Source organism: Alexandromys fortis, unplaced genomic scaffold, assembly GCF_014885135.2.
Source record: "Alexandromys fortis isolate MF-2015 unplaced genomic scaffold, M_Fortis_MF-2015_v1.1 scaffold_15, whole genome shotgun sequence".
NCBI lineage: Eukaryota > Metazoa > Chordata > Mammalia > Rodentia > Cricetidae > Alexandromys > Alexandromys fortis.
The window spans coordinates 17,050,718-17,075,579 of record NW_026067911.1 but is presented as its reverse complement, the minus strand read 5'-3'; the positions used below and the strand labels follow the sequence as shown (position 1 = coordinate 17,075,579).

General features: G+C 47.8%; 1 protein-coding gene across 1 annotated transcript; it reads right to left on the bottom strand.

Annotated features, from left to right (window-relative positions):
• Positions 1–2,993: 2,993 nt before the first annotated feature.
• Mgst2 (microsomal glutathione S-transferase 2) lies at positions 2,994–24,532 on the bottom strand. Its single transcript, XM_050138472.1, has 5 exons — positions 24,356–24,532; positions 21,425–21,524; positions 7,742–7,812; positions 3,676–3,757; positions 2,994–3,207 (listed from the first exon to the last, which is right to left on the bottom strand). The coding sequence occupies exons 1-5, from the start codon at positions 24,408–24,410 to the stop codon at positions 3,075–3,077; spliced, it is 441 nt and encodes a 146-aa protein (XP_049994429.1). The 5' UTR covers positions 24,411–24,532; the 3' UTR covers positions 2,994–3,074.
• Between the last annotated feature and the right edge of the window lie 330 nt (positions 24,533–24,862).

The window sequence follows — 24,862 nt, the reverse complement described above, 5'->3', positions numbered from 1 at the left end:
GTCTAACCATGGAAACAAAGCTTCCTAGGAAGGAACAAGACTATGGCATGTGACCTATGGCTTACTTTCTGGCTTCTGTTTGATTTACTGTCTTCTTTTTTCTTTCTCTCTCTCTCTCTCTCTCTCTCTCTCTCTCTCTCTCTCTCTCTCTCTCTCTCTCCCCCTGTCCTCTCCTTTCCTCTCCTCTTCTCCTCTCTCTTTTGTTCAGTTCAAAGGACATGAGATTCTTACCCTGATACTCTCTATGGCCCATCTCACTTCCAAGGGCAAGCAGGAGGAATGACTGCAGCTCCCTCGTGTCCCCACCCATGCACTGGCCACCAGGGACAGACCAACCCTAATGGGTTCAGCAAAGTCACCATGTCCCCCCATCACATCTCTCACACAGAACAAAAGAAACTTCCCAGCTATGGAAAGCCTGCGTTGTTTGTTTGTTTGCTTGTTTCAGCTTCTCTTTAAGAGGTTAAAACTTTAAACACCTCCAAACCATCGGGGAAGCAGAAAGGGTGCATCCACGGTCATCAGATCACTTTAACCGTGTTTAATATGCAGAATTTGGGGAGTTTTTCAAAGCAAATCACGTGCCTGTGACTACTCCCCTGCCCCCTCCAGCAGTACTTCAGCATACAGTGGTGGAGAACATTCTCTGCCCTAAGCACGGTGTCATTAAAACAACAGTTAGCATGTGTTCCCTTGTGGTTTGTGGTCTCATTCCCCATCACGTCCAGGTGCTAGCGGTTGTCTCTCAGAGGTCTCTCTATCCAGGATTTATCAAGACTCTCGTTACCCTTCGGCCTGCTCTCCTTCTGACACGTCTCTAGTACATGAAGGGGCTCCTCTTCCGCCCCTCTTCTCATGACATGGTCTTCAGGCAACAAATCTGATTTCTAAGTGTAAAATGGGTCGCATTTACTCATCAAAACATGTTTGTACAACTGTCAGGCTAAGCAGACAGTGCCTGCCCGGCGCTGGGAAGGTTGGGGCAGATGGATCAGAAAATCAAGGACCCTGTCTCAACAACAACACAAAACCAGCTTTTTGTCCAGAAACAAATGGAATCTACTGTGGAGGAGGCCGGCTCTACCCAGAGTCTTAGGGTCCAATTTAGTAGTGATTAAATTAATGAAGAAGTTTTCCGGTGGCAATGGAGTAGAGCAAAAACAAATCCCTGTTTCCACGTGTGTTTAGCCATCCGTGTGCATGTGCATAGGTGTACATGTGTGTGCATGAGCATACTCAAGTTAAATACAAAATAGATGCTATTTTGAGATATTGAAAGTTTGGAAAAGTTTTTTTTTCTTCTTCCAAATGACGTGTAAATGCAGTAAATATGATGTAAGGCTAAAAAAAATTATACGTAGCTTGACATTTTAAAGGATTTGCCCTATGAGAAAATGAAGCTCAGAGCTGCCGAGTGCTGGGGTCCTATGCTGTGTCCAGCAGGTGACAGGATAGACAATGGTCTTGTGGCCCTGGAGTGCTCTGTATCTGCCATACAACTTCCCACTGAGGGATACCTTGTCCACAGTCACCTAGCAATGGGGGGATGGGACTTAAGTCCAAATATCCCCTTTTCAAGGCAATGCCTTGTGCCTTAGGGTGTCCACTGCAGTCCAGGCAATTGTTAGCTCCTCCTGCTGTTCTGGGAGGGCTGTCACTTCTTCTTTCTTGTCTATTATTCATATTCCAACACAGTAATGGGCATCTGGAGGGTGCCGATGCCCAGCTGACAGGGGACTCTGCCCAATGGAGGAGCCTGGTCCTCCCTTCCTAAGGTCTCTGAGGCAGTAAGCAGAAGTCACTGCCAGTTCTCAGATGAAAAACTGAGTTATCGAGTGGATGGTGCCAGGTAGTGACTGCACATCAAGAGAGAATGGCCACTCAGCTTCCACTGTGTCCTCAGTTACACTGCAAGTCCCACGGGACACAGGTGTGTTGAAGGAGCTGCGGGCTGCGTTCCTGTCCCAGCTCCCTGCCGCCTCGCTAGCTTATGCCCCGAAATAACAACAAACTGTATTCTTTTAAACACTGCTTGGCCCATTTCTATTAATGTATGTAGCATCACAAGGTGCGCTTACCAGGAAGATTCTAGCTTACGTTCATCCTGGGTCGGAGCTTCATCGCCTCTGCCCTGGCAACAAGCGGCATGGCGTCTGAGCTCACTTCCTCTTCCTCCCAGCTTTCTGTTCTGTTTACTCCACCCACCTATGTTCTAACCTATCAGGCCAAACAGGTTTTCTTTATTAATTAACCTTCCTCCATCACAGGTGTGCAGTGGAAGCCAGATCAAATGCCACCACTGTCAGCAGGACCTTCCTCCCTCTGCCAAGGGGAGTGAACACCCAGGTCTCTGGGTGGATCCTTAAAATGATGCTTCTTTTTTCTCTTTTTCTTTGTTTTTTTTTTTTCAGATTCTTTTTAAAAAAAAATAATTTACTTTTATTTTATGTGCATGGGTGTCTTGTCTGTGTACATGTCTGTGTGAGGGTGTGTTGGGTCCCCCTAAAACAGCCATGTGAGCTGCTGGGAATTGAACCCGGGTCCTCTCGGTGTGCAATCAATGCTCTTCACCACCAAGCCACCTCTCTAACCCCTTTCTTTTGTTCTTTATGAAGTACACATTTGTCTCGTGTGGTTAGTCGGTGACTCGCCTCTCTGGCTAGCTCAGGTGTCAGACATCTCTTACTCCTGGCATCTGTTGCTCTACTATAGCCAATGCTGAGGGCCCATCTGCCTGAGCTGCTTCTGTCTGTACCTCTTCATCGAGACAGAAGCTGTGTCAGAGGCTGTAGCGATGAGCCCCATCCATACCAGCACACAAGTCAAGCTTGGCTCTCGCTGAAACAGTCCCGCTTCCCACAGGCCTTCTAAAGCCTGAGCCAGCACGGATGCCCCCCAGTGGTGTGGGGGGGGGGGTCGCACACCAGAAACACACTTCTTAAGCAGCGTCAGCAAAGGGGCTATTTCCACAAAGCCACAGCCAGACAAACAAATGAGAAGTTCGAAAGTTTTATTTAGCACATTGTCTTCAGACTGGTGACAGCCTCAACGAGCGTGGGAGGGAAGAGAAAAACTTAGGATGTGTGTCTCAGTTTCTTGGTAACATGGAAGTCCAGGTATTCGTCCAGGAATCTGTTTGCTATCCCCAGGACAGCTAGGACAGCCAACAAGGCCGAACTACCCAGGCTCAACTTGAAACCGGTGATTCTGCAGGGATGAACATGGAGGGGTGACGTGACTAACTGGGCTGCCATGTGGGGGCCCGGCAAAGGCTCGTTGTTGGAACTGCCCGGAACTTCAACAATAAGCCATTTGAAATATTTAGGTCATCATAAAAAGTAAAGGGGATGCCAAGCCACTGAGGTCAACCAGCCCCCTGCACACATGGCTACCCCACCTAAATATTCTAGAAACAGTGAAGAGTTCTTGCTGGGATCTGTAGCGCTTGTTCAATGCGCAGATTCACGTTTTTTATTTTCTCATCTTATGCCTGATCGTGTGGTTTGATAAGACTGGCCCCAGGCAACGGGGGGGGGGGGGGGGGGGTGTCACTTTGGTCACCAATACTGCATGGGTTCTTAATCCCCTCAGGAACAGAAGATGCAACCTGTTGCACCTTGCACACACACACACACACACACACACACACACACACCATTATTTGGGTCTCCTTACCTTTTGTCAGCAGCTTCTGCATAGCCCCAGAAGTACTTGTGACGGGCATACAGGTACACGAGACCCAGACAAGACGCCAAAACTACGCAAGGGATAAAATAAAGAAAATACGTAGAGTTTCATGAATGTTTTCTCAAAATAAAGTGTGTAGGCTGAGAAAGCGTTTTAAAAATATTTTCCTGACAAAAATGTACGTGGCCAGAAGGAATAATACTTACAACAATCAAAGAAAAAGAGCTTGCCTAAATAAGTGAAATATTTGAATACACAATTCACACAAGAAGATAAAAAGTGTGCCAGGATCATGTGGAAAGTGTTTCGACACAATTCAAAGTCAGCCAACTCCTAATTAAAAACTTTAGTGAGAACCAGTGAGTCGACTCAGTGGGTAGAGTCAAGGTTGCAGCTCAAACCTGGCTACTGAGGTCAAGCTCCAGGGCCCAGAAAAGGAGGAAGGGGAGAGCAGATTTCACAGCGTTGGCCTCTGGGCTCCATGTGGCCCAAAATGCCCAGAGTAGCGCGCGAGCGCGCGCGCACACACACACACACACACACACACACACACACGTAACAATAATTAGTAAAAAATAATCCATTTTAAATGTTTTTAGACTACAGTGAGAGGCTACCTTCAAGTACCCAGCAGAATGGCTAGAATTTACTTTATTGTTTGGTTGGTTGGTTTCTTAAGGCAGAGTTTCTCTGTGTAGCCTTGGCTGTCCTGGAACTCACTTTGTATACAAGGCTGGCCTTGAATTTAGAGATCCACCTGTCTCTGCCTCCTTGAGTGCTGGGACTAAAGGCATTTGCCCCACACCAGGCATGGCTAGAATTTTAAGACCAACCATATAAAATGGTGAGGCTAGAGAGGAACGTTCATGAAAACTATGATTGGTCATCACAATTATGAACTCTGTATTCATAGTAACCAAAAGCTGGAATAGTCTGGAAGTTTATTATCGGGGACTTGATCACCCAACAGTGTAGTCCTTCGCCATTCCACAGTGAGTAAAGAGAAATGTATTCGTTGCGCCCCGGTGGTTCTCAGTAGCGCTTTGCGTGGACTGATGTGTTACACCTCGGTGCGTTCTCTATTATTCCAATCACAGGAGGTACTAGAATGGGGAAAGCCAAACTGTGGGAAAGTCAGTCATGGAAGGAGTGAGAATGGACGGGTGCAAGGGCAAGAGTAGACTTTCTGAACGGTGGCCGCGTTACATACCTTGATAGGGAACTGAGTCACACGAGCGTTAAACTCCATTAAACACCCAAGATCTGTACATTTTACCGCACATAGGTTTTATCCCCAAAATACAAAGCACAATGTTGATGTTGCTAGCACCCTGACCAGTCAGAATATTGATATCTTCTCTAAATGAGGCCTCTCCCTCAACACCACAGATGCAAACGGGATATCTAGAGCCTCTGTCTGGGACTGTGACATGCTGTTAAATTAAATTCACTATTCTACTTGGTCACCAAGATTTTTTTTTTAATTTCCTGTATATGCCAGGTGTTCCTAAGGATTTGATTAGCAGCTGCTTGCCTTTATGAATTTATTATTCTAGAGATGGGGCTGTAGCTCAGTAGAGTGCTTGGCCAGCATGCTCATTTCCTTGGGTTTAATCCTGGGCACCCCAAGAAGATAAAACGAAAAGGAAAAAGAAACCTTCTTGTCTACCCATAACTGATCCTTTGTATGATAAAGAAATGTGTGTGTGTGTTGCATGGTGTGCATGTTCATGTAAGCATGTGTGCGTGTGCTTGTACCACACATGTACATATGGAAGCCAGAGACTGATGTCATCCTCAGTCATGACCCCACTCCTTTTTTTTTTTTTTTTTTTTTTTTGAGCCAGGGTCTCTTTTTGATCTTGGAGCTCATTGGCCAGGTAATGTGCCTCTGTACCAGGCTTTCTGTGTGGATGCTGGTTTAGAACTCAGGTCTTTATAGCAGGCACCCTAACGACTGAGCCATCTCGTCTGTCAATGAAGAAGACAAGAGACAGAGACAGGAAAATTGCAGGCTTGGAAGCATTGTGGAAAAGTCAAAGGGGGCAATATGGGACAGGAGGGAGCTGGAGGAGTTGCTGTCTTCTTAGAGAGGGCTCTAGGGGACACTGTGGAGGGAACAGGCACCAAACGATGAGAACAAGGGGACCCGGAGTAATGGCAGAGCTGCCTAGCATCTGAGGATGTTAAGGTAGATTCTGAGCATGCTCCCTGTTGAGAATTACTATCCCAACTTACTGAATTGCTGTCCCCAAAGCCAGTGAACAGCCAGAAGCAGTCTAGTAGGCCACTTACTTTAGGCAAGAAAAGAATGACAATACCTAAGAACCCTTTTCTGCTTAGGCAGTCTACCTCATTCCGCCCATCGTGGGGAAATCCAAGGGGTCAAGTGACAGAGACAGAATTCCATTATCTAAAGGCACTTCCCTTATTAGTTGTTAATCTGCCCTTAGATGGAAAGGAACAGCCACTTTCGCTCGTGCCATTAAGGAACAAAAGTGTGAGCCGAGTGAAGTTTAAAAGTCATTCTCTAAAGGTCATTGTATCTGAAATCCCTTGGTTGACAGTAAAAATTGCAAGAAAGAGATTGATGAAAGGTTCTTTTGAAGCTGCTGGCTCTTAGTTTATTTAAATCTTAGCAATCAGATGCATACCCAAATGAGGCCATTACAGTTACCAGGAATCAAAGGGGATTCTATTTCCCCAGCTAGGGTGTCCATTCAGGTCCAACCCCCAAATACGTGGGTCCACAGAGCCCTCAGCTCACCAAGGAAACTTCAGCTAAACAGAAAGGGCATGCTTGCAGACTTGCTCCTCCAATGTGCAGCACCACGTCCTTCTGGGCCCTTGGAACAAATTCAATGGACCTGCTATGTCCTTGAATGCAAGATTTTCTCCACTTTGGTAAAGACATTTGTGTGTCTTAGTTTCCTCATATGGAAAGTAGAAATCAATTGTTGACTCTGTTTCATATGGAAGTTTTAAGTCCTACAAATCTATGAGTTTCAAACAATGACTTGACACACAGTAAGTTTCCATAAACATTGCTGTCAAGGAAGCGAATTGCTTTCTGTGTTCTGATCCTTTGCTTAAATCAGATTATTAGATTTGGAGACAAGGTCCACGCTACTTTTATCCTTGGGTATCTAGCATATAGTTTTGTTTCAACTTGTGTATGGTCTACAGCTACACGACCTTGAATGCATCCTATTCGTCCAAGATACTTATGTTGGGGAATAGGAGGATGCTCAGACCCAACCCCTTGGCCCTGTACATTCCAGGCAAGCATTCTTCCACTGAGCTACGTTAACCTTTGCTTTGTTGTTGTTGCTGCTGCTACTGCTACTGCTGTTGCTGTTTCTTACATTCCAGTCAAAGTTTCCCCTCCTTACCCTCGTCCCAGTTCCTCCCCCCTGCACCACCCCATCCACTCCTCCTCCACTGCTTCTCTTCAGATACAGGCAGACCTCTCATGGATATCAACCACTCATGGCCTATCAAGTTGCAGCAAAACTAGGCACCTCCTCTTCTATTAATACTGGATAAGGCAATACAGTAGGGAGAATGGGTCCACAAAGCAGGCAACACAGTCAGAGACGCCCCTGCTTTCACGGTTAGGAGTACCACATGAAGACACAACTGTCACATAAATGCGGAGGGTCTAGGCCAGTCCCATGCAGGCTCCCTGGTTGTCAGTCAAATCTCTATGAACGGCTATGGACCCCTACGAACTTCTATGAACCTAGGTTAGTTTTAACCCTTGCTTTTTGAGACAGAATCTCACTATATAGTTCTGTCTCTAGATCCTGAGTGTTGGAATCGCAGGTATTTACTCCTGTATCCGACTGCTAGTGTTTGGGTTTATTTTTAATTGTTGAACTGACTTACATTGAAGCCATGTGAGCCCACCTAGAACTTGGACATACACGGGCATTGCTTCTTATATTTAAAGTCATTTCCAGCATCGGTAGCAGTGTGGCCAGCTATCTGCCCCTTAATCGTGTTTAAACACCGCAGTCATCTTTGGGATGAGATGACGTGTTCTCATAATTACCTTGATTGAAGTACCAACCGGCCAGCCACAGTATTAGGATGAACACGGGATAAGACTCCAAAGAGTTTTGTCTGCAGGGAGAAAAGAATAAAGGTGAAGTTGAATTCATGAAGAAACACACACTAACGCACTGGTTTTCCTTCTGCAGGCGAGCGTTCAATCCATTCAAACAGAAATAATACAAGAACTTACATAAGAAATCTAAAGGGCCCTTCCACTTAAAAAGAGTCCTTCGAGGTGAGACTCAACATTGCTCAAAGCGCAGAGTCGGGGCAAAACCTTCTCCTATACGCAAATTTTGTCATTGGTGGAGCAAGTCATGGCTCCTTTCTAGAAGACAGGTCTCCTGAGCCTGAATGTCGTTCTTCACCTTATCCGAGTTCCCCAAGAGGCTACTCGGCTCCTATTAAACAGGTTTCTTCTTTAAAAGTCCCTGACACCCATAGCTTTTCACTTGAGTCAGTCGGAACATTCAGGTTGTCTTTAAATAATTCTCCTCAAACCTTCTGAAGTCGAGAATGGACGCATTTCATTCTCATTCTATGCAGTGGGAAATAAGACCCGAGAGCCAGTTGCCTGACAGGATTTGACGATCACTGACAGCTCTTGCAGAGGCCGCGAGTCCATTTCCCAGCATGCACATGGCAGCTCTCAACTGTCTGTAACTTCTGGCCCCTGTGGGCCCCAGGCTCACGAGTGCCGCACAGATACACATGCAGGCAAAACAATCATAGACCCAGAGTAGAAAGTAAAACTAGCAGACAGCAGCATCGAATTGCCTCTACTTGCAGGAAGCTCAGATGGAAATTTTGATACTATTTTAAGCACAAGGGAATAGTTCTCCCGGAGCTACAATGAACTCTTCTCTATGTAGCAGAGAAGGGGAAAGATGAGATGGAATCGTGGTCAGGTTAGCTCTGTGTTATTACCAGCACAAGCAGAGAAGACAGAGCTCTCAACAGTCATTTCAGCTTCCCTTGAGGTCACGTAAGAACAACGTGTGACTTCTGAGGCCTGGTGACACACGCCCGTCATCTCAGCTGTTTGGGAAGCTGAGGCAGATGTGTACCTTCAAGTCCCGCCTGAGCTACCAAATGAGTTCAAGGCCAACCTGAGCGACTTAGTGAGACCGTATCTCAAAATGAAAACTATAGAAATTGGGGGAGGGGAGCTGGAGAAGATGGCTCCTGTAGAGGACCCGAGTTCAGTTCCCAACAGCCATGTCAAGGGACTTAACTACCTGTAACTCCAGGCCCAAGACACTCAGTGCCCTCTTCTGGCCTCTGTAGGCACCCATACGCATGCACATGAGACACACACATACACATAAATAAAAATAACAATAAAATCTTTTTTAAGACCTGGGTTGTTTCTTAGCATTGGGGTGTTTTCCTAGCATGTGCAAGGCTCTAGATACAATCCCTACCCTTCAGTAGAAATAAGGAAAGGGAACAAGTGACACACCCTGCCCACGCACACAGGCCATGGCCAGTGCAGCATCCTGAAGCACAAGGAGAAAGCCCTGACCTCACCAACAGAAGCAATGAGGACCCTTTTACTCTCTAGGAGCCTGGAAATGGCAGGTGAACGGTACTGATGTAGAGACGCTTTCTTCTGTCTCATCTCGTTATCTCTTTAAGGCCCAAGGAAGCACTCCTCTGGAGCGTAGCACAAGCCAAAGGTGCGGCCCTCTGGTGCTCAGAGAAGTGACTCAGCTGTTCTTCCTCTGCGTTCTCGGCTTTGCTTCTGATGGTTTCGTAAGTTTGTAAGGAGCTATGATAGGGTAAGTGAAAGATACTTTCTGCATTTCCACAGGAAGAGTAATGGCAGTTAGCTAAAAGTAAGAACCTATTTCTCCGCATTTTCCTTTCCTTGGCTAGATCCACAGAACCTTTCCCTGGGAGCAAGAGGGAACAGCACACGCAGGAGTGTTCTAACCCTTGCCCCGTCAGTGCAATTTTCTGGCCCTTTTTTGGAAACATCCCACAATTGCCCCATCCTTTTTATTAGGTTTCCTATACCCTAAATTATTCCAGACACGGTTTTCCACGTCTTCTTACTCAGATCAGCTGTGACGTTTTAAACACCTCTGAAGCACCGGTCACAGAAGTCTCTTTGAGGACTTTACTTGGGGTGAATTAACGGCCTCGGTGTTGCGTTTGAGGGGCAGAGGTACCACACAGAGCCTCCCAGCCACACCCTGGCTCCACTCAGGAGACCAGCCGGGGAGCCTGTGGTCTCTTTAGGGTTTGTCCACGGAGGCTGACACGCTGAGGTGTTTCTGCACCCCTGCCTGAAAGAGGAAGAAAGACTCGGAGAAAAAGAGAGAAATGAGAATGGTGGGGCTGTGCGGGTCTTTCCTTGCAACTCAAGCTGAAGAAACTCCTTAGTGGAGAGCAGCCTGGGTGTGGATGCCTCAGCTCCGTGAAGGGCAGTAGCAGGTGTCAGGTGGCAGGGTGAGGGGACTCTGAACCTCACCTCCTTCCACTGCAGCACCCAGAGCAGCCCCGGGATTTGGCCCGGTGTCTTTTCTATTACTGCGGCAAAACACCAGGACCCAGAAAGCAAGTTGGAGAGGAAAGGGTTTATTTGGCTTCCACTTCAGCATTGCTGTTCATCGCTGAAGGAAGTCAGGACAGGGACCCACACAGGACAGGATCCTGGAGGCAGGAGCTGATACAGAGGCAGGGAGGGGAGCTGCTTACTTGCTTGCTCCCATGGTTGCTCAGTCTGCTTTCTCATAGAACACAGGGCCGCAACCCATGATAGGCTGGCCCCTCCTGCATTGATCACTAATTAAGAAAATGCCTCACAGGCTTGCCTACAGCCTGATCTGTGGGAGGCATTTTCTCAGCTGAGGTTCCCTCCCTTCAGATAACTCGAGCTTGTGTCAAGCGGACATAAAACTAGCCAGGACACCCACGTACGGACAACGCTCCAGCACCCAAGGAGAGAACCATGTGCCACACTGAGGTCTACCATTTAGCTGATTGAAGCTGGGGCTGGGTCACTGGGAACACCCCAACTTCCAGAAGCAATCAAGAAGATGGAAACGTGGGTGCTAAGACACAGGGGGTGGTTAGAGGCCATGGAGATCAGACAAGAATTGATTGCAGCTTCATGTGTGGTCATGGAAAAGAAAAGCCTGGAGTACGGGTACTAAGGCAGGCTACTCTATCTTCTGCATCTTTATCCCCCAAGAAATGGGTCCATTGTCCTTTTACAAGCAGGAGTCACTCCTGAACTCACCCAACCTCATGTCCTTCTTTGCAGACAGGCCTCAAGCTTTGCTTCCTCTAGAGTGCAGGGTGGCATTTAGTCCCCTTGTAGCCACGACAAAGTGCCTGGCAAAGCAACTACAGGGACGAAGGACTTGTCTTGTGTCACAGCTTGAGGGTAGAGCCCGCCCACCACAGTAGGGAAGACCTGGGGACAGGCGTGGAGCCGCTGGTCACATCGTCCCCCCCGCCCCAAGCCAACAAGCTGAGAGAGGTAGGTGCTACTTGCTCAGCTGGCTTCTTCCTTCTTTGCCTTTAATTTAGATGAGGACTGCATCCCATGGTGCCACATACATCCAGGGTGGGTCTGCCCCCTTCCATCAGACCCCTTGAGAAATAGCTTCAAAGGCAGCTCAGAGGCGTGTCTCCTAAGTGAACTCGAATCCAGGCCATTTACAAGGAACAGCCATCATGTATCCTCGTCGGCCTCCCAGAATCATCTTTCAGACATTGGAAATACTTCTCGGACTGCCGCTTGTGGTCCCTCCTCTTTGCTGCCTGTTACATGGTTTTACCTGGAAATACCCGGAGGCCACCCTGTGCCCATACCCTTCTCCCACCAGCAGTACCTCTGAGTCCCCGGAAGCACCTGCAGCATGATGGTCAAGTGTGGTGTGCCCCACGACAGCCACCACTGTGAACTGTCAGTGGATGCATTCAACTTAAGGGGACCAAGTCCTGAACACGCCTTGCCTATGCCAACAGCAGCTAATTATTTTTGCTGACAGGACAAACCAATATGGAAACAATTTTAGCCTCTTTCTAACCACCTGCAGAGCCACACCCGGTCCTCTCCTTAGAGACATCCTGAGGGAAAGTCCTGTGTCAGCTGCCCTTCACCAACACAGTCGGTGATGACTGTCTATGGACTATCTCCTCCCCTACATCCACGTAGGGAAAAATGGGCTGTGCAGAGTCACTTTCTGGCCACAGCACCACTGCGCAATAGCCATGACTTCTTTGCACACTGCTACCCCTATAGAAATACGGGGAAGGGGGTCGTGTTTTAAGCAGATGACACCAAGGACATCCATCATCAAATTCCACACCAGGGAGAGAAACTGAAAAGGTCTTCACTAGATGGCCAGTAGGGGGAGCAAGTGTCCTGACCGTGGAATTCCAGACCGTGGAATTTAAGATTTGAAACCAATACAGACCCTGGTACAATGCCCTGATTTGTCTGGAGCCAAAATGTTTCAGGATACATGAGGCTTAAGGGAGAAAATGGGAAAAGCCTGAGAAGAACGGAACCCGCTGGGCACGGTGATGCTCGCGCGTGTGCCCTGTGTTCCTCGACACTAACGAGCACCGGCTGCAGGCTGCACCCTGCCCAGGGTAATTCCAGCTTGCAAGCAGCCTTTGGCCCCATGTCAAGTGCACACGCAGAGGAAAATAGCTCTAGGTCCGCCCACGGACACCGCCAGCTGTCCAGCTCCAGCCACGGGGCACAGACTAAAAGCAAATTCAGCCTACAAGTGCAAAGGTGGCACTTTTACATTATCAAAATAAAACAGGAGCGCATGGGTGCCTGGGAAGAAAATACAGGCCCAAGGACTTACCAACTGCACTAGACCAATGAAAGATATAACACCCTCACCTGGACCCCATAAAAGAAGGACACCTAGGACGGCTTTATAGCCACAGCAGAGAGGAGACTGAGGACCTGGGTGGAGAAGCCTGGACCTCCATGACTATACCAAAGTCACCCCCGCAGGGACACCCAGAGAGGTCAGGGACCAAGCAGTAAACCTCCATCGTGTTAAATCTCTGAGAATGTGGGACACTCAACTAGAAAATAACGTTGTGTGTGTTATAGAACACACAGCACAGAAAAGATGAAATTCTAATGACAAATATAAACACAAGTGGCAATACTGTCCCCTCTCCGTGGGTTACTTAGAGGCAGGAACTAGCTCACTGTCGGTAGTAAGAGAAAAGAACCTGTAGTGAAAAGCTTGTCTTAGTAACAAATATTATGGTGAAAACAGAGAAGGGGCACAGGAGTAATATAAAGATTAGGCTTAAAACAGTGACGTTAGGACCACTGGGAAAGAAAAAAAAAAAAAAAAAAAAAAAAAAAAAAAAAAAAAGAGGGCTAGTGACTTAGAGGCAACCGTGTCCACCAAATGAGAGGGACAGGGCTCTGAGCCAGTGTCCGCAGGCCTGCTGGCTCCCCTGATGCAACAGCTCCACCCTATTCCTTAAAGAACATATGCAAGGCACATTTGCCCTTTCATATAACAAAGCAGCTCGTGGAGAAGAATGGCTTCTGGAGAGAAATGCTCACCTAGTCTAGAAAGGACCACCCCAGAGCCCCCCCCCCCCCCCCCCCCCGCGCGCACACACACACACACACACACACACACACACACACACACACACACACACAAAGGTATAGCCCTGCCCGTGAGCAAGAAGAAAGACTGTAGACACATCCTGGCAGCTGTGAATCAAGATGCTCGTGAACTATGAGAACAAAGACAGCACGATTTAATTAACAACCACCAGGACACCTGCAAGGTCCGTGGCTAGCAGGCTAAGCGCGATCAGACAGCTAAGGTCAGCAGCTAATAAAGCGTAAATCAGAGGCGAACAAAGGGAGGGCTTTGGCCACCCTTAACTGGGCAGACAGTGAGCAAACAGCGTTATTATCTCCCTGGTTGGGTCATGGGGAGGCAGGGGGGGAGGGGACTGTTGACTCCGCCCATGAAAGCCCAGAAAATTAACCAATGGCAGCAGAAATTACATGGGTCATTGTTTGTTTCTACCATAAGTCCTATAGAAACAAAAACAAAACTCCTACATAACATAAAACGATTTGATGATTTCTTCTCTCTCCTCTGAGAACTGCTCCCACTCTGAAGAATTTCTCTCACTTTCTTTAGGGACCCTCAGTAGAGCTCACTTCCCTTTGCTAACCCCTACCCGTCTGCTTTTTAATCTTCATCTGTGTGGAACAAGGAACTAAAGCATCACTGTTTCAGGCTGACTTTTAGTGACCACTGACGTCCCCACACCCACTGTGGTAGTTTTCAGTAAACAGCCCCCATAGGATCATCTGTTTGAATGCTTGGTCCCTAGTTGGTGGAGCTGCTTAGGAAGAATTAGGAGGTGTGGCCTTGTTGGAGGAGGAATGTCACTGAGGGTGGGCTTTGAGGTTTTAAAAGCCTGTGCCAGGCCAGTTAATCCTCTCTGCATCCTACTTGTGGGTCAAGATGCAAGCTCTCAGCTGCTGGCCCAGCGCCATGCCTGCCTGCCTGCTGCAGTGATCCCCACCATGATGGTCATGGGCTCAAACCCTCTGGAACCGTGAACCCCAGTAAAGTCTTTCTTCTATAAGTTGCCTTGATCATGGTGTCTTATTACAGCAATAGAAAAATAACTAAGACACCCTAAGCCCCTGGCCAACTTGGTGCCATCATTCTCCAAAAATATATCACTTAGGCTAACCCTCTTGCTGCAAGGAAAGCCCCTTGGTGTGAAACTTTTCTCAGTGCCTCCTCTAGCTGACAGACTCCTGTGCATACTACATGAACTTCTGTGTACTCCAACCTCATTCCAAACAGTTGGGGATGGAGACATCCTGGCCGACCCTAGCACCTTCCCAACCCCATGTTCATTGTAGGAGCGCTTTTAAAAATAAAAACAGGCCAGGCATTTCAAGGAAGCTTTTGAAACCGTTTCTCTTTCAAGTCTCTCTCCTCCTCCTCCTCCTCCTCCTCCTCCTCCTCCTCCTCCTCCTCCTCCTTCTTCTTCTTCTCTCTCTCTCTCTCTCTCTCTCTCTCTCTCTCTCTCTCTCTCTGCTTCCTTTTCTCCCTCCTGCTTTGCTAACTTACTTTGACTGAGCTGCTGCAAATTCACAGGTGCCTAACCCCAGTCTGAGGTTGAGCAAGAAGACCTTTGAGTTATGACCCTAGCAGAATGGTCAGAGTAATATCCATCATGCCCGGAGCAGGCCTCTGGAGTGAGAAAAGAATTGCTGGAGGTGCCGTATAGGCTGATAACTCACTATCTTGCTCAGTACAGGACAGTGGTCCAGGTGGGAGTTCCAGCACTGAAGAGGTTGGAGCAGGATATTTCAGGCCAACCTGAGCTACATAGTGAGAGTGTCAAAAAACTTAAAATATCAATTAATTAATTAACCAATTAATTAATTTATTTGTTCCTTTTAGGGGAAGTCCCCTCTGGGAATACAGCAGGAAATGGAGCCTGGTGGCGGCAGTATTGAAGTCTAACTGCCACCCAGCAACTGAGCCTGCTGGTAGAAGGATGGACACATGAGGGCCCAGACTTAGAGCTGTCCAGACTTCCCCCTGCCTGCCACTGAAGTCACCAGAGGCATTCAGTGTCTTGGGCACCCGCTTTATGTAACTCAGTGGGTAAAGGGCATTGTAGGGCTTCCAGCTGAATCCAGGATTGTAAGCCTCCTGGGAAATGCTCAGGCCAGAGCGAAGACACAGCTGTGGCTATGTGCACCTTAATGTCCAGCAATGTGAGGGCCAGGGGTGTGGTCTACTGGAGCTTGCTGGCCCCCAGCCTAGGTCTGGGGCCAGTGAAATGCTCTCTTAAAGGAATAAAGAGGAAAGTGGTGGGGCAGGGCACTGATGTCCTCCCTTGCCCCCGTGTGTGCGTGTGTATGTGTGTGCGCGCACAAGCATGCTGTCGCACATACACACACACAGAGAACAGGATACCTGATTCCTCCCCTGTCTTCATGTGTGCACACAAGCATGATCTCACACGTACACACACAGAGAACAGGATATCTGATGTCATCCCCTGCCCCCACGTATGTGTGTGTGTGTATGTGTGTGTGCACACAAGCATGTTGTTGCACATACACACAGAGACCTGTGGACTTACACACAGACATACATAGACACACACACACACACACACACACACACAGGCCTGTGGAATTACACAGACACACACACCCAGAGACATACACACAGACAAACAGACACAAACACAAAATAAATGTAAAAGAGCCACGATTCTCCCTCCGAGTCTGTCTCCCCAGGGAGGGGAGATGAATACCTGACCAATTCTCTCCTGTGGTCAGGCCACACTATGGAGCATCTTTCTTTTTCTTGCGATAGAGGAAAATAAGCTCCAATCTTGTAGTTTCTCTAAGTCTGTGTGTCTGTCTGTCTGTCTGTCTGTCTGTGTGTCTGTGTATGTCCGTGTGTCTGTGTGTTAAGTCCACAGGCCTGTGAGCATGTGCACTTGCCTGCCACAGCACACATCAAGGTCAGAGCATTCAGCAGGCATCAGTTCTCTGCTCCCATCTTGAGGGTCCTGGAATCAAACTTGGGCCATCAGGTTTATCTTTGCCTGCTGAGCCATCACTCTGGCCCAGGAAATGTTTAAACTGCAACTACCAATTTATTATTTTGACCTACTTTGTAGATTTTTACAAACGCCTTTACTCTAAAGTCATTGAGGCATTTGGATTAGAATAGAATTTTTTAAGTTTCAGCAATAACATAAAAATGGCCCTGGATAAAATCATAGTTGCCGTTCTTATGATTTTAGAAAAAATGTATTGCGACACAAGAAAGCCTCTAGTCACCTCCAAGGCTGCTCCCAGGATGAAAGGGAAAGGACTCAGGGAGGGAAGTCTGGCCAGCAGCCCTGGGATGCCAGGACACCATTGCAGCCATCTCTGCCTAACAGATGACTCCCAGCCTGAAGAGACCTGTGCAGGAGACGCTCTGGAGCTGCACTCAGAGGATCGTGATTCTGGTGAGATGGAATTTCTACTCAGAGAAAGACTGAGCAGTGGCTCTGGACACCTTGGCCATTCTGAGGGCTATGCGGTAGAGAGAAGCGTAGGAAAATCCAGCATCTCTGTGAGAGTCAGGATAGCTAGAGTTGATACGTGCTTCAGCCCAGGACAGGAAGAAACAGAGTGTGTTCCTTCCTCGGAATTCAAGGAAGTCAACGTGGAAGACACAAACAAACAGCCATGCTGGCTTTGCAAAGACTTGGTGAGCCCAGGGAGATCTGCCAGGCACCTCACAGAGCCGTATTCCTGACCAATGGAATCTGAACTAGCCAGAGTTGTCCCGAACCTTTGAACTCAAGACAAGAACTTGACTGGTGCTATAGAAAAATCCAAGAGAAAACACAGGGAATGAGATAGGACTGCTCTGCTGGCCCCTCCATCAAGCCCCAAATCCCCCTGGATATTACAAGGATTTGCTTTTAGTTTTTTGAAGTTTTTTAGGGAAATGGTTGGATGTTGTTGTTGCTGTTTGGTTTGGTTTGGTTTGGTTTTTGTTTGCAGGGGATGGGGGGGGCGTTGAGACAGGGTTTCTCTGTGTAACCTTGACTGTCCTGATACTCACTCTATAGATCAAGCTGGTCTTGAACTCAGAGATCCACCCACCTCCGCCTCTCAAGTGCTGGAACTAAAGGCGTGTGCCACCACTGCCGGCCATGATCATATTATGTTAACCCTATGCCTATCCTATTATGGTTAAGCAAAAAAAAAAAAAAAAAAAAATCAAATTAAGTTTTGAGAAATGAAATGGGCTTGTGTACTTGTTTTATAAATAACTTCAGGAAAAACATTTGGGAATAGTGCCCAACTTTGTTTCTAGGACGAAAGGAGCCCGGCAGAAGGGGAGGGAGAAAACACTACCTTGAAAGAGAATCAAATGTGAGGAGAGGATAAACTAGAGCCTAGAAGTGGCCCTCAGATCTAACCAGCTGGAAGCCACCTACGCCCACACTCAGTTCTCAGTTCAACAGAGGCAAAGCAAGGGGAACTGAGGTCTCCCCGCAAGGTGACTTTATAAAGGTGACTCTGTGAGCATGAACCCATCCCTAGCCCCACCTTCAGCCTCTGCACGAGCCACTTACTAGTTACTATAAATCAGTGGTTGGGGTTGGCTGGCTTGGGGTTTCTTTCGTCTCTTTTGTGGTTTTCTTTGGTTCGAGATCGGCGGTGTAATTTTGTGGCGCAACCCAAGGCAATCACTTCAGCACTGAGCTCTGTCCCCAAGTCTTGGTGACAGGGTGTCGCTGTGAAGTTCAGGCTGGCCTTGCTTACAGCAACCACCCCCCATCCCCCCACACCCCCGTTCAGATTGCGGTCTACCGCAGCTCAGGCGGCTGCGTCCTATCCCAGGCCCTCCTATGAGGTTTGCAGAGCGCAAACCTCTGCCAAGGAAATCCGCTTGGCGTTGACCTTTGTCTCCCTTGGCCGCACACCCCAAAAGGGTGAGGGCTCTTGGCTTGTTCACTGATATAAGATAAACCATAGTACATGGAGATACTCGTAAATATTAAATGTGTATTTTTGCTTAATTGTGAAATGAAAGACAAAGTTCAAGATAGATAATAACTTGAACATGAAGACCATCAGGACTTGGGAAATTGAAATAGGCAGGACTTACCTTGTGTGGTTTGATGTTATTAAAATTTGTTAGATATAATTTAAACCAAAATGATTATAGCAAATTTTTTAAGTTATTAATGAAACTCTCAAATGGAAAAGAACCAATTGTGCACATGAGGCCCAAGGACGTAACGACTTAACATTGTCCACAGCAGCAACAAAGAGCACAGAGTAAAAATAAGCTTCTGGATTTGGAATGATTATCTCCAAAACCTGTTCCCCAAATTTTACTGAAAGTATAAAGCTGTTCCCCAATTTTCTACAGAAAGAATAAGAGCACCCAAATATGAGAACTTGAGATAAAAGAAAATGAAAGACTCAACTCAAGAACAACCAGCATGTTTCAGAAAAGAATGGAAACATGAAGGAGAAATTGGAGAGAATTTTTTTTTAATCTGGGACAGAAGAACAAGAGTTTCTGGACCATAAGGAGACCTGCTCTGGGGTTCAGCATGATGTAATTCAGGAGAGGTCTGTAGGAGCACAGAGCACCCCAGAACCTCTCATCTGTTCCCACACCACATGGCAAAGCCTAGAAGACAAATATCAACAATACCCAAAGATGCTAGAAAGTGACGGAGCAATTATCTCACAGTTCTGAAGGCATAATATTTTTAATATGGAAATATGTACCTACCTAGGCCATCGGGGATGTGGGGCTGGGTAGGCTGTGTCCAAACAAGATAAACCTCAAAATTCTACAGACCTGAGATCTCTCAGTAAGCATCTAGACAGGGTGTCTTAGCATGAATCTGAAAGTGCCCCCACAGGCCGATGTGTTACAGAGTTGGTGGTGTAATCTTCTGGGATTGGGGTACCGGTAGGAGGGTGTAGATCATTGGTGGGACACCCTTGAAAAGGATGATGTGGTCTAGACTCGTTCTTTGCTGCATCTGCCCATAGGGTGAAGACGGTTTGCTCCACCACATGCTCCCACCATGATGTATGCGCCACCCATGTCCAAAGCAATAGAGCCGACCGAACGGGATATCTAAAGCTGGGAACCAAAGTAAATCTTTCTTCTCTGTCAGCTGCTGATCTCATGTATTGATCACTGTACAGAAAGCTAGCAAACGCTCCATGAAAACAAGAGACAAAAGTTGAGAGAGAGAGAGAGAGAGAGAGAGAGAGAGAGAGAGAGAGAGAGAGAATAGGTAGCAGGTGATCCAAATCCAGAGAGTATAAGAAAATTCTAGGAGGACGACAGGAAGACCCATGCAGTCGCTCTGAAGAGCAGCCTCTACACTGTAGCAAAGCAAGGGGGGATTCAGGCACAGTGACTCAAAGCCGAGAAAGGATGTTAGCAGATTACCAGTGTATCTGAAAGTGCTCAGAGGAGAGACTCGATTTCGTAGAAGAATTAAGAATGAAACTAAGGCAGCAAAGAAGCAATTATTAGCCCTAAGAAAAATAAAATCTGCACAAGAAGAAACTATAACCACAGAACACCATGTCGCTCCACTCCCAACATTGTTTCTGTAGTTACAAACGTACAAACCCCGGCTCTAGGTTTAAGGCAACAAGGTGACTACTGACCACCTACAGGACTAAGAAGAGAGAACGATGTGACATTGTTTCATAAAAGGACTTCAACTAGCAAGGCCTGAAACTGTGGACCAACAAACAGCAGTGAAATCACAGAGTTGGCAGGCACAAGGGACGGGGACTTGTAATAAGACTCATCATTCCTCTCTCTTTCCAGGCTGTGCACAGGCTGATGAAATAAACATTTACTTTTAGGTGTAAAATACACTGGCACCAAACCAACACTTTGCTACTTGACATACCAAAAGTATTTAAAGACAGCTAGGATGGGAATGACTTCTCCTTGTATGGTGTGATGTTACTTAAAATTGTCTTGTGGGCATCCCTGGTACACTTTGAAGCCGAGGGAGACAACAGTCTGTCAACTTCTGAGAGTAAGAGGGTAGCCAAGAGGCTATGCTATCCGTCAGGGGTCTTGCCTTACCAAATTGAATTCAAGGTGTAATTTTTTTAATAGCCAAAATGAGACAAGAACTATACGAGAAAAACATTAGATGAACCTTACTCATGGCCATAAAGAGGAAATCATGAATGCTAAGGAAAGAATGCAGCAATGAGTAAGTATTGATCAAAGCAATGGTTTCCAAAGCACTAGGCTTTAGGGGTGACATATGAAGGTTGCCCTACCTTCTCCAGAAAAGTGCATGGTGTTTATGGCAGAAAGCTCTGTGTGTGTCTGAAAAGGCAGGCAGCCCAGGACAACAAAACCACTGAGAACGCGTGTGTTTGGGGCAGCTCTGATTTCAGAAAATGGTTCTTTGAGAACTTGGCAGGAGGAGAAAAGAAACTACAAAATAGTTCCACTTGAATCTACTGAACCCTCCTGGGGCTGGAGACGTCTCTGAGCAAGCCACCTTGCTTGAGAGACACGGCCGCTCTTCCCCAGCCGCAGCCTTTTGGGTAAATAGACAGACCAATAGACAGACCTACTCAACCTGTACTGAAGTTGGGAAAGCGACATACGCTGGACACTCATAATAGTGGAGCCTGAGACTGGTGCACAGTGACTTGCGGCTGCCAACTGAAAATGAACGTAGGGCCTTCTCTGTGACTCTTTTCCTTAGTCAGAATCTGTCTGTCTGTGGCTAGTCTGCCTGTTTGGGAATATCTGATTGTACTGTGCACCCCCAAAACTGTGCTAAAGTCTACCTTGGATCAGGGGGCAGATCCAGCAACTAGTTAGAAGGCAGAAGCTGGATAGAGAGACACACAGGAAGGAGTAGGGAGGCACTAAAGAGCCATGGGCTTTGCTTTTTTTTTTTTTTTTTTTGGTTTGAGACAAGTGGAGAGATGACCTCTTGCTGGGTCCCTGGCCACAAAAGAAAGGTCATCTGGTTGCTTCTCAACCTCTCTGATCCAGCAGGCTTTCACCCCAACATCTGACTCCCGAGTCTAATAAATAGAACAACTTCATTAAAAACAATACCTGCCTGTTTGAGAAACATTACTTACTGTGCACGAAATATTCTCTCAAACTCCGGGGACCCCGAGACTGCCGGGGGTGAAATCTTGTATTTAAATCTTGCTTGTCCAACATTTACAGCAAAGTAAGCTGCAAAGGAAAGGAATGTCACGTTAAAGTGTGGCACATCCCTGGCAAAGTGTGAGTACAGGTGGGTACCACGGCTACACTAGAAATCATCAAATTAAACACACTGCCCAGTGAGCCCCAGGGACCCAGCTGCCTCTGCCTCCCTGGCATTGGGATTGCAAGCCTGCACCGCCATGTCCAGTGTGTTTTGTTTTGTTTTGACATGAATTCTGGGGATGAAACTCAAGTCCTTGGGTTTGCAAAGCAAGTTCTTTACCACCTGGATTATCTCCCGGCTCCCTCGTCTCCCCCTTAGTTCATAATTACCTCCTGGGGTCTATCTTTCCCTTTCCCATTAGCTCCCACGGTTTTGTGGTCCTTAATTGTTGCCTCAAACACGACCTGGTCTCGCTTTAGCATCTCTGCGTCTACTTCTGACTCACTGGTGTTCTAAAAATCCCACACCAAGTTTGTGGCTTCAGTCTCTCCAGAGTGAACACTCGGGGAGGTGCTTTTCCTCCGGACTCCGAATGCACCTGCCCTTTGAACGGGAAGTCAGGACTGAGCCTGGCTTAGGAAGGGCTCCTTCGTGGGCTCCTTTCCTTCCCTTTGGTGCCCAGGTAGCTGTTGCTTAGGAGTTAAACTGTGAAAATGGATACTCTAAGCGTGTGCTGGCTTGGTACTGAAGCAATCCAGAAGGCGAGGGGTGGGCACTGATTCTTTCCAGCCTTTCTGGGCAGTATCATGTGGACAAGGCAGCAGCTCATGGGCCAAGCTGGGGGACTCTATTAGGTAGAAATTGGAACTTGGCCTTTCTGGCCACCGCTGCCCACCCCCACCCGCGGCTTCTAATTTGTTTCACAGCCAGGAAGGAAACACCTAGGGTCTGGAAACAATGAAGGCTGTGTGTTCCTAGATTGACCAATGAGCACTGACACAAAACAAAGGGTTTCAAAAGGGCTTGTGAATGAGCAAACACTCCCCAACCCTGACCCCCCACCCTAAGCCTAACCAAGTCAGTTTCTCTTAACACCGTGAACTGTGGCCAGTAGGCACCTGTCTGCTCCACCAGCCAATGTGAAGCCCTTAATTGGTAAATGGGAGAGGTGTGTGAACACCCACACCGGGAAGGAATATTTGGGCTTGGTGCCAGCCTCTGGGCTAAAAGCCCCGTCTCATGGTTGTCGATGGCACACAATATCGGTGAAGAAGCCATTTCATATATTCTGTGGAAAGACTGAATCTCTCTTCTTACACACGTGGGCACAATCACCGTTGTTTCTCCCATCTTTCCTCTTTCCTGGGGTGGGGGTGGGGATGCTTGTGCACTAGGATAGTGAAGGGAGAACCCTCTGCCACCACCGATGCCCACTCGGTCCCAGGTGGATCCTTCCCCGGGAGGGCCACTTCTCCACCCGGCAGCTTCTCTCTGCAGGTAATGGGTTCAGGACAAGAGCAGTGGTAAGGACCTATTCCGGGCCAGTCACCATGGAGGCCCTTCCTATTCAGGATCCTGTTTGACTTTCTGTGCTGAGAACAGGGAAGGGCAGACCACCCTATCTGGGGGCTGGACCAGACAGATATGGGTGGGTCTGTCTTAAAAGCCTGAGTTGTTTGTACCTTGGTACAATGCATCCTAATTCTGTGAACAACAAACATCTGTTGACGTGGCCAACTCAACAGCAGCTCTCTCTCTGGGCTCCGTTCCCAACAATGAAACATTTTTCTATCACAGACATAATTTTTCCACTCTCTTTCCTTCCTGTCCTCTTCCTCTCTCTCCGTGGAACTGCCTAACTGCTGGTCCCAGTTCACAGTGTCCTTGGCATCAGACAGGACACAAAAGGCTCTCTGTGGGGAGAGAGCCTCTGGGTGGGGGCATGCAGCCCTTGCCCCTGCCCGTTCTGCAATCACAGGGTTGGAACACACGGATTGCTTAGACCCACGTTCTTCTGGTTCATAGCAAACACCTGCCGGTTCCACAAAGGCTGGTAAACAAAAGGTGTGTCTGAAGGTTTCAGAGTTTCCCTCATCCTCAAAGTAGACTGGCCAGGCTAGCCACACAGTGACTGTGAAGACTGGACTTGGTCACTGAGCATAATAACAGTCCCTTACTTCCTGCAGCGTGTGGCCTGCGCTGTCCCCACCTCTCAGACCTGGTTCCGGATACGTGCACCCCAGGAAGAATAAGCAGGCATTCCTGGTAAGAAACTCTGTTCCCTGAGCATGTAGGTCAGATAGGAGGAGTTGAGTAACTGTGGTTCTTGGAGAGACAGAGCCTCCATTTAACCAGGCAGAGGGCTGTGGCGTCGTCCCAGGAGGTAGGGAGATGTTGCAACGTTTAGAATTCATGACTGGATCTAAGCTGTGCGTTTCTGCAGAACTGCCACAGGCAGTTTCTCTAAGAAAACACACTAAATGTCTACGGCCAAGTTTAGAAACAGGAACAGTCTCCTGGTGAACATGCATAATGGATGTTTGTCATCGCCGCTCTCAGGGGCTCACGTCCCCGCCTGCAACTCCTAACGCTCCTATGCACTGAGACGTGGACTGTCACCACAGGTGACGCAGAGTCTCTGGGCTCTGAGGCCACCACAGCCCTGTGAGAACTAACCTCTGGAGCATGCATGGCAGGATGCATGCAGGCCACCATCAGCAATCTAGGCTCGGCTGGGCACCCAGGACTACAACCCAAACACAGGCATGAAACCCAAACACTAGAACATTCTCTCTCTCTCTCTCTCTCTCTCTCTCTCTCTCTCTCTCTCTCTCTCTCTCTCTCTCTTACACACACACACACACACACACACACACATGCGCGCGCGCCACACACAAGATTCCCACGTTCTTACTTTGCTGACAGGCAGAGAGAAGGGAGACGGCAGCCAGCAGGACTGAATCACCCATCGTCTCTGGTCTGAAGTTTTTGTCCGAACCCAGCTGAAGTGCACAGGCGCTTTAGGACCCTGGAGGGCTGATCTCGTTCCCTTACAGAGTCAACAGAATTGAATCGCCAGAGTTGAGAAAGAAAAAAAAAAAAAGAAAGGCGGGATTCAGGGCTGGGTAACAACCTTTGCCCTGGAACAGAAAACCACAAAGGTAGGCAAGGCCAGCTGGCACAAAGCCATCTCTGTTCCTTCCTAAACCCGCTCAACACACACACACACTCTCACACACATACACTCACACACCAGCTCGCCCTGCAGTGAGCCTTCCAGCCTCAGTGCCTCGGTTACTCTACTGCTCCGCTTCATCAGCTCTATGGTCCCTTTATTGCCCCCAACACCCTCCCCAAAATCTCCCTGAGATCTCGCTCATCTCTTGTATCAGTGTGAAGGGAGCATTTCTTAATCCCACAG

Bases quoted from the DNA above. Each gene is read 5' to 3' on its own strand.
- Mgst2 (XM_050138472.1), bottom strand. From the start codon at position 24,410: ATGGGTGATTCAGTCCTGCTGGCTGCCGTCTCCCTTCTCTCTGCCTGT. The intron at 7,813-21,424 runs GTAAGTAATGTT...TTCTCCCTGCAG, and splicing joins GAGAGAATATTTCGTGCACA to ACAAAACTCTTTGGAGTCTT. The intron at 3,758-7,741 runs GTAATTATGAGA...TCCCTTGCGTAG, and splicing joins CGGTTGGTACTTCAATCAAG to TTTTGGCGTCTTGTCTGGGT.